At 42.3% G+C, this 14,847-nt stretch overlaps 1 protein-coding gene across 3 annotated transcripts in view; it reads right to left on the bottom strand.

Moving 5' to 3' along the window:
• Nucleotides 1–299: 299 nt before the first annotated feature.
• LOC130357220 (cilia- and flagella-associated protein 251-like) overlaps nucleotides 300–14,847 on the bottom strand; it is a 54,601-nt gene continuing 40,053 nt past the window's right edge. Inside the window, exons 6-15 of one of the 3 annotated variants that reach the window (XR_008889137.1) lie at nucleotides 10,404–10,466; nucleotides 8,832–8,864; nucleotides 8,282–8,320; nucleotides 8,070–8,123; nucleotides 7,241–7,909; nucleotides 7,072–7,119; nucleotides 3,296–3,344; nucleotides 2,485–2,529; nucleotides 1,931–2,121; nucleotides 300–440 (exon numbers count right to left, since the gene is read on the bottom strand). Coding sequence is in view for 2 of the 3 variants with exons in the window: in XM_056559825.1 (XP_056415800.1) it covers nucleotides 2,118–2,121; nucleotides 2,485–2,529; nucleotides 3,296–3,334; nucleotides 7,072–7,119; nucleotides 7,241–7,909; nucleotides 8,070–8,123; nucleotides 8,282–8,320; nucleotides 8,832–8,864; nucleotides 10,404–10,466 (994 nt within the window). In the remaining variant the exon portion in view is untranslated. Of the gene's footprint in view, nucleotides 441–1,925; nucleotides 2,122–2,479; nucleotides 2,530–3,295; nucleotides 3,345–7,071; nucleotides 7,120–7,240; nucleotides 7,910–8,069; nucleotides 8,124–8,281; nucleotides 8,321–8,831; nucleotides 8,865–10,403; nucleotides 10,467–14,847 lie in introns of those variants that run through there. The other 2 variants (XM_056559825.1, XM_056559826.1) reach the window with 2 other exon arrangements.

Below are 14,847 nucleotides of genomic sequence, written 5' to 3'. Positions count from 1 at the left end.
AGTAGGAGGTGGATGGTGCACAGTACTCCGAGCTGTCAGGTAGATGGTGGATGGTGCACAGTACTCTGAGCTGTCAGGTAGGTGGTGGATGGTGCACAGTACTTACAGCTGTCAGGTAGCTGGTAGATGGTGCACAGATTTTTTTTTTTTTTTTTCTGTAAGAAAAAAATTAGATTCCATGCAAGAAATATTTAACAATTTTGTTTTCACAAATCCATACAGAGACAAACAGAAAAAGAGATAGAGACAGACAATAGACAGAGATACAGTAGATGGATAGACATGATTGGAGATTTACCTTTTCTTTATTTTTTTTTATTTTTTTTTTTTGTCTGATGCACAGTACTCTGAGCTGTCAGGTAGGTGGTGGATGGTGCACAGTACTTGAAGCTGTCAGGTAGGTGGTGGATGGTGCACAGGTTTTTTTTTTGGTTTTTTTTCTGGAAGAAAAAATGTGATTCCATACAAGAAATATTTAACATTTTTTTTTTAACAAATCCATACAGAGACATACAGAAAAAGAGATAGAGACAGACAATAGACAGAGATACAGTAGATGGATGGACATGATTGGAGATTTACCTTTTCTTTATTTTTTTGTATTTTTTTTGTATTTTTTGTCTGATGCACAGTACTCTGAGCTGTCAGGTAGGTGGTGGATGGTGCACAGTACTCTGAGCTGTCAGGTAGCTGGTGGATGGTGCACAGGTATTTTTTTTTGTCATTTTTTTTTTTTTTTTCTGGAAGAAAAAAATTTGATTCCATACAAGAAATATTTAACAATTTTTTTTTAACAAATCCATACAGAGACATACAGAAAAAGAGATAGAGACAGACAATATACAGAGATACAGTAGATGGATGGACATGATTGGAGATTTACCTTATTTTTTTTTTTTTTTTTTTTTTTTTTTGTATTTTTTGCCCGATGCACAGTACTCTGAGCTGTCAGGTAGGTGGTGGATGGTGCACAGTACTCGGAGATGTCAGGTAGCTGGTGGATGGTGCACAGTACTCTGAGCTGTCAGGTAGCTGGTGGATGGTGCACAGGTTTTTTTTTTTTTTTTTTTTTTGTTTTTTTTTTTTTTGTTTTCTGGAAGAAAAAAATGTGATTCCATACAAGAAATATTTAACAATTTTTTTTTTTAACAAATCCATACAGGGACAAGCAGAAAAAGAGATAGAGACAGACAATAGACAGAGATACAGTAGATGGATAGACATGATTGGAGATTTACCTTTTCTTTGTTTTATTTTTTATTTTTTTTGTCTGATGCACAGTACTCTGAGCTGTCAGGTAGCTGGTGGAGGGTGCACAGAACTCTGAGCTGTCAGGTAGCTGGTGGATGGTGCACAGGTTTTTTTTTTATTTTTTTTTTTTTTTTCTGGAAGAAAAAAATTGGATTCCATACAAGAAATATTTAACAATTTTTCTTTTTCACAAATCCATACAGAGACATACAGAAAAAGAGATAGAGACAGACAATATACAGAGATACAGTAGATGGATGGACATGATTGGAGATTTACCTTTTTTTTTTTTTTTTTTTGGATTTTTTGTCTGATGCACAGTACTCTGAGCTGTCAGGTAGGTGGTGGATGGTGCACAGTACTTGAAGCTGTCAGGTAGGTGGTGGATGGTGCACAGTACTTGAAGCTGTCAGGTAGCTGGTGGAGGGTGCACAGTACTTGAAGCTGTCAGGTAGCTGGTGGATGGTGCACAGTACTCTGAGCTGTCAGGTAGCTGGTGGATGGTGCACAGGTTTTTTTTTTTTTTTTTTTTTTTTCTGGAAGAAAAAAAATTTGATTCCATACAAGAAATAATTAACAATTTTTTTTAACAAATCCATACAGAGACAAACAGAAAAAGAGATAGAGACAGACAATAGACAGAGATACAGTAGATTGATAGACATGATTGGAGATTTACCTTTTTTTTATTTTTATTTTTTATTTTTTTTGTCTGATGCACAGTACTCTGAGCTGTCAGGTAGGTGGTGGATGGTGCACAGTTACTCCGAGCTTTCATGTAGGTGGTAGATTGAGCACAGTACTCTGAGCTGTCAGGTAGGTGGTAGATGGTGCACAAGTTTTTTTTTTTTTTTTTTATTTTTTTTTTAGCTGAAAATAAAAAATAAAAAAAGATTAATTGCTATACAAGAAATATTTAACAATTGTAACAAATCCGTACAGATACCAACAGAGAAAAACATTGAAAAAGACAAGAGACGACATGATAGACAGAGATACAGTAGATAGATAGCTAGATAGATAGATAGATGTACTGGACTGTAACTTTACCTTTTTTTTTTTTTTTTTCTGAAAAAAAAAACAACATAACATTAGTTGCCATGCATATTTCATTTTTTTTTTTTTTAAGAAATCCACACAGAGATAACCAGACAAAAAGCTAGAAACAGAAAAGAGGCAACATGATAGACAGAGATACAGTAGATGGATAGACATGATGGATTGGAGATTTACCTTTTGTTCTTTTTATCTATTTTTTTTTCTTTTTGTATTTGTTTTCTGGGGAAAAAAAGAAGATTAGTTGCCATATAAGAAATATTTAAAATGTTTTCAGGTTTAACAGGTAAGTAACCAAAAGTAGCAAATGTGTACTCTCAATATGTTTCTGCTAACAATCGCATTAGCTTCCTCAGGGGAAATAGTACACAAGGTTTTCTGCTACCCCTGAACTTTGGCAGCAGGTAGAACCTACAAACCCCACTATATGTAAACAGGGTAATAAAGTGCTTAAGATTGTAAACATTGTTAACCACCATATTGCCCAATCCCAAAGTAAACAGTAATGAAATGTGCCCAGATAGTGTAAACCACAGACCTGGAGCAGCCAAAAAAACACCAACTATTGTAAAGACGTTACATTACACAATCCCATGGTTATAAGACTCTGCAATTTCAAGCTTGGTTGTGTACCATAGCTGGGCGCAGACTAGTTACATCTACAACCCAGTTCCGCTATATATTCACGGTCCTTGGGTAAAGTTCTCTGGAGCTCCGGCCTCCGGTCTGGACTGTAGCAGTGGGACGACGTGATAGACAGATATACAGCAAATAGATAGATATGGTCACAATTGATCAGAGCATCTAGGGGGCTAAATGGTCATGATTGGCGCTAGCGTCGGTCCCGGCAGTTGCAGTGAGCGCCCAGCTGTATATTATAGCCGCTCCTGACCATTATAGGCACAGCTTTTTGCAGGAATGGGATAAATATCTTTTGGACAGATGAATATGAGGATAGAACGTTCTTATAGGGGGCTTGGATACTCACTTTCTAGTCGCTGGTTTTGCAGCAACAACAGCAGAATATGGAGCGGAATCTACAAAACAAGAAAAGTTTGTGAGATGAGCGGCGCCCCCTGGTGACATGGCTGTGATCTGTACATAGGCCCTGGGCTCTGTTCACATTACACATCAGCCCCCACCTCTGCCCTATATGCTTGGAAGCTTCCGGTGTATCCATCACACGTATCCATAGGGCTCCGCTCACCCATACAGCCTAATACTGGAGTATCAGGGAGCTGGTGGGGGGTACAGAGAGGCGGTGACACATAGAGGGGGCTCCAACAGAGCTAATACTGGAATTAATATGGCCACCATCTCTACATTTCTGTAACAGAAAGGCGCCCCTTATCTACAGCTTTTTCCTAGACATTCCCTTTCATCCCTATATTTAACTCCATGTGGCTGATGACATTTGCAGAGCTGGGCCGCGATCAGGGGGGGGGGGGGGGTACAGCCAGTACCCCAGTAAGGGGCCTGGGCTCCCAGGGGGCTCTGGAGCCCTATGTCTGCCCCCTGTCATTAACTCCATGCAGGGAACTGTGGTGGTATGGTCCCTGCAGTGGGGTAACCGCCCCCTTCACCTGCGGGCCCCATTGCACCCCCTGTGAAGGGGAGGCTGCAAGGGAATCCAGGACACCTCTCCCAAATCCCCAAGTGGCTGCAACTTTCAACACTTGTTGTACTCGCGGCGGCACACCTAACACGACAGGAAGGAGCCAGAGGCTCCGCCCTGTAACTCCAGCCCAGGCTTCCTGTGCGGCAGCGGCTCCTAATGATGCTGTATACACTGAAGGCTACGACAGAAGATGAGCGACAAGAGCTGCTTTATTCTGTTCAGTGGGGGCAATGTAAGGGGGCCTAATAATCAATAGGGGCAATATAAGGGGGCCTAATAATAATCTATGGGGGCAATGTAAGGGGGTCTAATAATAATATATGGGGGCAATGTAAGGGGGCCTATTAATATATATGGGGACAATGTAAGAGGGCCTATTAATAATATATGGGGGCAATGTAAGGGGGCCTATTAATAATCTATGGGGGCAATGTAAGGGGGTCTAATAATAATCTATGGGGGCAATGTAAGGAGGGCCTAATAATAATCTATGGGGGCAATGTAAGGAGAGCCTAATAATAATCTATGGGGGCAATGTAAGGAGGGCCTAATAATAATCAATGGGGGCAATGTAAGGAGGGCCTAATAATAATCTATGGGGGCAATGTAAGGGGGGGCCTATTAATAATATATGGGGGCAATGTAAGGGGGGGCCTATTAATAATCTATGGGGGCAATGTAAGGGGGCCTAATAAATATATATGGGGACAATGTAAGGGGGCCTATTAATAATATATGGGGGCAATGTAAGGGGGCCTATTAATAATCTATGGGGGCAATGTAAGGGGGCCTAATAATAATCTATGGGGGCAATGTAAGGGGGCCTATTAATAATCTATGGGGGCAAAGTTAGGGGGCCTAATAATAATCTATGGGGGCAATGTAAGGGGGCCTAATAATAATATATGGGGGCAATGTAAAGGGGGCCTAATCATAATCTATGGGGACAATCTAACAGGGCCTAATAATAATCTATGGGGGCAATGTAAGGGGGCCTATTAATAATCTATGGGGGCAATGTAAGGGGGGGCCTATTAATATATGGGGGCAATGTAAGGGGGCTTATTAATAATCTATGGGGACAATGTAAAGGGGCCTATTAATCTATGGGGACAATGTAAGGGGGCTTATTAATAATCTATGGGGGCAATGTAAGGTGGCCTATTAATAATCTATGGGGGCAATGTAAGGGGGCCTATTAATAATATATGGGGGCAATTTAAAGGGGGCCTAATAATAATCTATGGGGATAATCTAACAGGGCCTAATAATAATCTATGGGGGCAATGTAAGGGGGCCTATTAATAATCTATGGGGGCAATGTAAGGGGGGCCTATTAATATATGGGGGCAATGTAAGGGGGCTTAATAATAATCTATGGGGACAATGTAAAGGGGCTAATTAATCTATGGGGACTATGTAAGGGGGCTGATAAATAATCTATGGGGGCAATGTAAGGGGGCTTATTAATAATCTATGGGGACAATGTAAGGGGGCTTATTAATAATCTATGGGGGCAATGTAAGGGGGCCTATTAATAATCTATGGGGGCAATGTAAGGGGGGCCTATTAATATATGGGGGCAATGTAAGGGGGCTTATTAATAATATATGGGGACAATGTAAAGGGGCCTATTAATAATCTATGGGGACAATGTAAGGGGAACTATTAATAATTATGGACTCTCACCTTGTATAACCCTTGAGTTTATGCGTATCATTCCTAAATACGGGGTATCCAAGGGATTGCAATTGCAGATGTGTAATATCAGGCTCGCATATATAGAGGCTGTGAGCCTGATATGACACATCTGCAATTGATAAAGGGTAGGATATTACCCGAAACGCGTCTTGCCTTGGATCTACATATAAACTGTCTTTTACAATAAAATGCGGTTTGCTTATTTAGAAAGCCATTTATGCCATTTGTTCGGGATAGCGCCATCCTTGGAGTTCTTTTTCCTACTTCTCTTAATGCTGTATAGGGGCAATGTGAGGGGGCCTACTACTATGCAGGGACACAGAGGAATCTAATACTATATGAGGCAGTGTAATACATATAGGCGGCTTGTACAGGTGAGAATCCTAAAATCTGGCAGATTCAGTGGAGACGTCTTCATGATGACCCAGGACAGATGGAGAAGAAAGAGAAAAGTGAACAGCTCCGATAAGAAGAGACGCCCCCTGTGAGTATATACCTATAATAACTTACTGTATACAGTATGCAGTACACGTGGACAGCTTGTGATATTTTGTACGGACACTCTATGGGTTGGGACATTTTTGGCGCATCCTCAGTGTATTTGAAGTTGCAGATGCACTGCTGGCAGTCACAGAGAAAGTCCCTGTAGCTTTGTGTGTCCACTCGTAGCGGCGGATTTCCCGCCGCCAGTCATGAGCCGACGCACAGAGCTATCCGGCCACAGCAGGGAGCACACTATGCAATCTCTCTGTGACTGCCGGTAGCACATCTGCAGAGTCAAATACGCTGCGGATGTGCTGTATGTGACACTACTCTTTGGTCTGTGTATAGTGATTTTTATTCAATAACAATAATAGTGGTAGTGGTAGTGTTCATGGTGTGGTACAATTATTTGTCCCTTGTATAGTGGTGTTATTAGTGAAACTGGTCTGTGTATAGGGGTTTTATTTCCGTACAGTATGATGGTATTATTTAGTCACTGCCGGAGTGATATGTTGTCCTGAAGTGGAGGTATTATTTTATATTTCTGATACTATGTATAAACCATGGGGAGGGGGGGGGGGAGAGATCATGAGCTGTGTAAGGGGCCCCAAAATTTCAGAATTTCTGTGTAAGGGGCCCCCAAATTTCTGTGAGCTTCTTATAATTCTGCAATGTCTATGAGGGGTGATCCCAGTGTTACTATGACTCCTGTCACATCTCTCCTCCTATATCAGGGGGACATTGACTTATTAGTATTAAAGCTTTGAGATCCTGAGCTCCCAATATTCCCAAGTAGAGATAAGGAGATTCTAGGCCGGGGCCCCCCCATGTAACATAATATCCACTGATAAAACCTTCCAGGGGCCACTAGGAGGAGTCAGTGTCTGAATGTTGTATTTTGTATAATGAAGATGACCAGAAGAAGATGGAGGAGACAGATGTGACCTCCTTCTATTACTCACATGTCCCTCAGTCGTTGTCTGGACCGGCCACTTGGTGTTCTAAAAATCCTGAAAAAGAAACACAAGATATTATATGTGATCTCATCCAGAATAATTCTTCTAAGCCTCACAAAGACCCCATAAGTATGTGCCCCCGGGGTATATAACCCTCCAGCATATTTCTACTTACACAGTCTCTTCCTCTCTTGCTGTCTCTTTCTGTATCATCATTCCTCCATCCTCCTCCTCCTCTGATCTTTCCATTCCTCCATCCTCCTTCTCCTCTGATCTTTCCATTCCTCCATCCTCCTCCTCCTCTGATCTTTCCATTCCTCCATCCTCCTCCTCCTCTGATCTTTCCATTCCTCCATCCTCCTTCTCCTCTGATCTTTCCATTCCTCCATCCTCCTTCTCCTCTGATCTTTTCATTCCTCCATCCTCCTCCTCCTCTGATCTTTCCATTCCTCCATCCTCCTCCTCCTCTGATCTTTCCATTCCTCCATCCTCCTTCTCCTCTGATCTTTCCATTCCTCCATCCTCCTTCTCCTCTGATCTTTCCATTCCTCCATCCTCCTTCTCCTCTGATCTTTCCATTCCTCCATCCTCCTTCTCCTCTGATCTTTCCATTCCTCCATCCTCCTTCTCCTCTGATCTTTCCATTCCTCCATCCTCCTTCTCCTCTGATCTTTCCATTCCTCCATCCTCCTTCTCCTCTGATCTTTCCATTCCTCCATCCTCCTTCTCCTCTGATCTTTCCATTCCTCCATACTCCTTCTTCTCCGATCTTTCCATCCCTCCATCCATCTTCTCCACAGTATTTTCTGGTTTTCTGGCCTCCCATTCCTCTGCAGCTCTTTCACTATTGGGATAGAACAGAGAGAACATGATCTGGATATTTCTACTGACAATGAATCATTCATGGATAGATCTGCATTGTGGCCCCTTATATTCTGTAGAATAAGTAGAAGAAGCTGTAGGATAAGCAGCGGTGGCGGCCCCTGCTCCTCCTCTACACTCACATGATGTTTTGCAGTGGTGTTGCTCTGGAGACCTTTTTCGGATATTGATCTGGTCTATGGAAGAAAATAAAGCTCCAGTTATAATCATTGTTAGAGAAATGTCCAGAATGTGTCATGTATAAGACGTGGCCCCCAGATGATCCTTCAGCTCTCACTATAGGGGCCCCTGATCTCCTAACACTAGAGGATGATGGAGGATTCCGGAGAAATACCTGAAGGCTCGCTTCGTTGTTATCACTTTAGTCTTGAATCTGTGAAGAAAAAGAGGACACAAATAAGTAACTATTATACAGAAGATTTCTATTCTCTTGTGGGGCCCTAAACCTGTCCTATAGGAGCAGATGGGGTCAAGATTTAGTGACACAACCTCTGCAGCCTGTCAATGAATCAGCTCCTCGCCTCCAGGTTCCTCCACTGATCTCTCCTCCATGCACAGGAAGTGACATGTGAGCAGCCAAACAGCAGCTTCCTGCATGTCACCATTTCCTCCTGTGGCGCCCCCTGCAGTCTGAGATCATTCCTGGAGGGATCTGTCAGCTACAAGTCACTGACCGCACCATAAAGTCTATGGCGGTCGGCCCTGTATTGGAGATGCCCAGAATTATATATAAGGTAATTGAATTCTCTTCAGTTCCCTTGTATACTCTGGGTAGTAGAGGGTCCCCTGCTGTCGGCTTTAGCTCTATAGACAAAACAGATCTTGTGCTAGGGTCCACAAAATGTCTTTGCTAACTATTTTGTGCATTATGATGATATACATACCTTATAGTGTCTGCATCCAATGCGACTGAAGAGCTGAAAGTGAGAAAAGATGAGTGTGAGATGGGGAGAGAAGCAAAAGTACAAATAAACTAATCACAGCCCTGGTTGGTTGCTATGGGCAACAAATATAGTTTTATTTTTAGGCAGTTTTAGTAAATAAGGTAAAAACAAAGCCCTACTTTTCCCTCCTAATCAGGGGTGTGTGTTGTTCCCTCCTGGTGTACAGTATGACTGTCATGTCCACTTCTCAGGGGTGGGTCAAGCTCTATTCATGCTCTAGGCAGGGGCATGTGTTGTTCCCTCCTGGTGTACAGTGTGACTGTCATGTCCACTTCTCAGGGGTGGGTCAAGCTCTATTCATGCTCTAGGCAGAGGCATGTGTTGTTCCCTCCTGGTGTACAGTGTGACTGTCATGCCTGCTCCTCAGGGGTGGGTCAAGCTCTATTCATGCTCTAGGCAGGGGCATGTGTTGTTCCCTCCTGGTGTACAGTGTGACTGTCATGCCTGCTCCTCAGGGGTGGGACAAGCTCTATTCATGCTCTAGGCAGAGGCATGTGTTGTTCCCTCCTGGTGTACAGTGTGACTGTCATGCCTGCTCCTCAGGGGTGGGTCAAGCTCTATTCATGCTCTAGGCAGGGGCATGTGTTGTTCCCTCCTGGTGTACAGTGTGACTGTCATGCCCGCTCCTCAGGGGTGGGACAAGCTCTAGTCATGTACTAAGCAGGGGCATGTGTTGTTCCCTCCTGGTGTACAGTGTGACTGTCATGTCCGCTCCTCAGAGGTGGGACAAGCTCTATTCATGCTCTAGGCAGGGGTGTGTGTTGTTCCCTCCTGGTGTCCAGTGTGACTGTCATTCCCGCTCCTCAGGGGTGGGACAAGCGCTATTTATGTACTAGGCATGACTCCTCACCTGTAGGTAACATACAGCGCCCCCTTTGTTATAAGCCCATACTGTACATTATGCAGCATCAGGCAGCTTACACAAGGACATCTATACAATACTATTATCATCCAGTGTAACGACTGCTGGGGGTTCTTGGGCACAAAACCTGGGACACATTCTCTCTAAGGAAAAATTATTGGCCGGCATTTGTTATTGTGTTTAACCTTTTTTTCTTTCTACATTTGTCACTATTTTGGAGCAAGTGTCCTTTTTTGCACCATTTGGGTTACACATTTCTGCTGATTTTAAGATGCAATCCACTGATTTTTGGCAATACACATGATATGGACGGGTTTTTTGAACTGCGCCTATTTGTAAAAAGGCGCAAAAAAAAGGGGGGGAAAACCACCAAAAAGTCGCTAAACTACACCAGCCCAGACTTAGCTTAGCTTTTTGCTGTATGAGTGAAATTTCAGAAAATGTGACCTGCTCTGTGACCATTTAATACATTTGGTGCTCCTACACATCACCAGCACACAAACAAAAAGGTGTAGAAAATGCTTCACTTACACCTACAATGATAAATGCTTCACTTACACCTACAATGATAAATGCTTCACTTACACCTACAATGATAAATGCCCCCATTTGTGTCTCAATAAGAAATAATAAGAATGGTCTTAGATTACTTAGTTTGTCTCCTCTTTCTTTTCTTCCTCTTTCGGGCTGGTGGGATGTCCCCTCGAAGTTCTCTGGAAAAAAAAAGAGAAAGAGACCTAGGTATGAGGGTATTAGGTATTATATCTTTATCCCCTTAAGGAACAGACCAATTTTATTTTTGCATTTTCATTTTTTCCTCCTCGCCTTCTAAAAATCATAACTCTCTTATATTTCCATCCACAGACCCATATGAGGGCTTGTTTTTTGAGTCGCCAATTGTACTTTGTATTGATATCACTTATTTTACAATAAAATGTACGGCGCAACCAAACAAATATTATTTATGTGGGAAAATTGAAAAGAAAACCACAATTTAGCACATTTTGGAAGGTTTTGTTTTCACGATGTACACTTTATGGTAAAAATGACATGTTTTCTTTATTCTGTGGGTCAATAGGATTAAACTTTTTATTTTTTTCCTTTCGCTTCCTTTCCTCCTAGTTATTTTAACTAGGTAATGTGTTTCCCTATTATTAAGGGAATGTGCTATTTGTTTTGAATGTATGTAACCTTGAAATTAAATAAAAAGTAAAAAAAATAAAAAATAAAAAAAAGAAGGAAAAAATAAATGATACCCATGTTATATGCTTTTCTATAATTGTACCGCTTAAAAAAAAATCTCAAACCATTTTCACAAAATTAGTATGTTTTAAATTGCCCTATTTTGACCACCTATAACTTTCTCATTTTTCCGTATATGGGACGATCTGAGGGCTCATTTTTTTTGCGCCATGATCTGTAGTTTTTATCAGTACCACTTTTGCTTAGGTTTTACTTTTTATAAATTTTTTATAAATTTATTTTGGAATAAAATGTGACAAAAAAGCAGCAATTATGGACTTAGATTTTTTTTACATTTACCCTGTTCACTGTACGGGATAATTAACAATATATTTTAATAGTTCAGACTTTTACGCACGCTGGGATACCAAATATGTGTATTCATTTTTTTTATGCTTTTTGGGGGGTAAAATGGGAAAAACGGACGTTTTACTTTTTTATTGGGGGAGGGGATTTTTATAATTTTTTAAACTTTTTTATTTGCCTTTTTTTTTTTTTTTTAACACTTTTTAAGTCCCCATAGAGGACTATTCATAGTAATCAGTTGATTGCTAATATTGTTCAGTGCTATGTATAGGACACAGCACTGCTCAGTATTATCGGTGAGGTCCCCTCACCTGGCTACGGCCATCTCCCGGGGTCTTCTGCTCTGGTGTGAGATCGAGCAGACCAGAGCAGAAGACCCCGGGAGACGTCCGGAGCCAGGTGAGGGGACCTCCGGCCGCCATGCTCGATGATCGGATCACCACGGCAGCGCTGCGCCCGATCATCCATTCAAAGTACCGCACTGCAACAGATGCCGTGATCTGTATTGATCACGGCATCTGAGGGGTTAATGGCGGACATCCACGATATCGCGGATGTCCACCATTACCGGCGGTCCCTGGCTGCTGATAGCAGCCGGGACCTGCCGCGCATGTCGCGAGCATCCCTCTGGTGCTCGCAACTATGGCGGCGCGTAAATGTACGTCATGGTGCGCTAAGTACCACGTCACCATGACGTACATTTACGTCTATTGTCGCTAAGGGGTTATATCACCGCCCATCATTACTATATACTACAATGTAGAGGATGTCCCTTAGTGGTGATTTATATATAAGTAGATATGTTATATAAGTTACAGATTTATATCACAGCCCATTATCACCATATGCTACAATGTAGAGGATGTCCCTTAGTGGTGATTTACATATAAGTAGATATGTTATATAAGTTACAGATTTCTATCACCGCCCATTATCACTATATACTACAATGTAGAGGATGTCCCTTAGTGGTGGGGATTTACATATAAATAGATATGTTATATAAGTTACAGATTTCTATCACCGCCCATTATCACTATATACTACAATGTAGAGGATGTCCCTTAGTGATGATTTACATTTAAGTAGATATGTTATATAAGTTACAGATTTCTATCACCGCCCATTATCACTATATACTACAATGTAGAGGATGTCCCTTAGTGGTGATATATATACATATATATATATATATATATATATATATATATAGATATATATAGATATATATAAATATATATATATAGATATATATATATATATATATATATATGTATATATATATACAGTATATATGTAGATATGATATATAAGTTACAGTTTTATATCACCGCCCATTATCACTATATACTACAATGTAGAGGATGTCCCTTAGTGGTGATATATATATATATATATATATATATATATATATAAATATATATATATATATATATATATATATATATATATACAGTATATATGTAGATATGATATATAAGTTACAGTTTTATATCACCGCCCATTATCACTATATACTACACTGTAGACGATAGAGATGAGCGAACTTACAGTAAATTCGATTCGTCACGAACTTTTCGGCTCGGCAGTTGATGACTTTTCCTGCATAAATTAGTTCAGCTTTCCGGTGCTCCGGTGGGCTGGAAAAGGTGGTTACAGTCCTAAGAGACTCTTTCCTAGGAATGTATCCACCTTTTCCAGCCCACCGGAGCACCTGAAGGCTGAACTAATTTACGCAGGAAAAGTCATCAACTGCCGAGCCGAGAAGTTCGTGACGAATCAAATTTACTGTAAGTTCGCTCATCTCTATTAGAGGATGTCCCTTAGTGGTGATTTATATATAAGTAGATATGATATATAAGTTACAGTTTTATATCACTGCCCATTATCACTATATACTACAATGTCCCTTAGTGGTGATAAGGAGATTTTTTATGCTTACCGTAAAATCTCTTTCTCGAAGGATCCATTGGGGGACACAGACCATGGGTGTATGCTGCTGTCTCTAGGAGGCTTGACACTATGGCAACCAAAAAAGTCTGCTCCTCCCAGCAGAATATACCCGTCTCCAGGCCCTGAGGTAATCAGTTTTAGTCCCAGAGCAATAGAAGAAGACTGACAGGTCAAGAAAAAACCACAAACTGTCCGAGCAATCAGAAGAAAAGCAACTGAACACACCCTCGGACAGATAACTGAAATAGGAACACCAGAAAAAAGGGTGGGAGCTGTGTCCCCCAATGGATCCTTCGAGAAAGAGATTTTACGGTAAGCATAAAAAATCTCCTTTTCTCTATCGGCTCCATTGGGGGACACAGACCATGGGACATACCAAAGCCGTCCCTTGGGTGGGTAAGGAATCAGACAGGTGGACGGTTGGACCACCGCCACCTGCAACGTCTTACAGCTCAGAGTAGCATCTGGGATCTTCCTCTTGCAGCGGTAAGCTCATAAATAGCAGACCGGATCCACCTAAAAAAAATGGTGGCCGCAGAAGCAGGTTGTCCTGTACGACTACTTTCCGGGGAAACGAAAAAAGGGAGCCACACTGCCGAAAGGAAAGAGAGACAGAGATAAGTCTGAACAGCCCTCACCACAAAAAAAAGACGCTTCCAGGGATGAGAAGGGACCGGACAAAAGGACGGTAATACGGTGTCCTCATTGAGATGAAAAAGTCAAAACCATCTGAGGTAAAAAGGACAGACCTGGATGGAAAACAACTTGTCCAGGTATAAAACCAGGAAGGGAGAACGGCTGGAGAGAGCTGCCAGCTCTGACACCCTCCGAAGAGAGGTAAGAGCAATAAGGAACGCCACCTTCTGGGGAAGGAGGCAAAGAGAAATGTCCCCGAGAAGTACAAAAGGGGGCGCCTTGCAGAGCACCTAAGACCAAGAGTAAGTCCCAAGGGAAAGAAGGGGACTGAGAAGGAGGGCAAGGTGTGCCACTCCCTGAACCAGGTTCGGACATGATAATTGAACGCCAGGGGACGTTGAAAAAAGAATGGAAAAGGGCCGAACCTTTGACCCTTAAGGGAACTGAAAAGCCAACCCTTGGGCAAGCTCCGACTGGAAAGGGGTCGGAAGGGAAAACTATGACCGGAGAAACAAGGGCTGAGTTTCACACCAAAGAAAAGAAGACCATCAGGTATGGAGGCAAATCTTGCAGGGGAAAGCCTGTGAGCCCTCAGCATGGTGCAAACCACTTGGGAATAGAAGCCGCAGGTCCTCAGAAACCGCTGTCTCAACCGCCACGCCAGCAAAGGCAGAGATGGTAAATAGGGAAGGCGTAGCATTGAGTTGTGCAGGAACCTGACCACGATGACATACCACGCCCGCCGGGGCCAGGCTGGGTAACGAAAGAGGAACGCTTCGGTTGTGGCGGGACAAGCAGTGGTCCACACCAGGAGCGCCCCAGGGGTTGCAGATCACTGTAAACACCCCCGGATGTGGGGACCACTTGCCTTGGATGACTGAGGACCGGCCGAGAAGACCACAGCCCAGGAACAGCCGGAAGGAAGATAGAAAAGATGGCCGGAAACCCGAGTTCCGC

The sequence above is a fragment of the Hyla sarda genome, chromosome 2 (genome assembly GCF_029499605.1).
Source record: "Hyla sarda isolate aHylSar1 chromosome 2, aHylSar1.hap1, whole genome shotgun sequence".
In the NCBI taxonomy this organism is placed as follows: Eukaryota; Metazoa; Chordata; class Amphibia; order Anura; family Hylidae; genus Hyla; species Hyla sarda.
The sequence above is the reverse complement of the archived record's forward strand: the minus strand, read 5'-3'. Positions and strand labels throughout refer to the sequence as shown.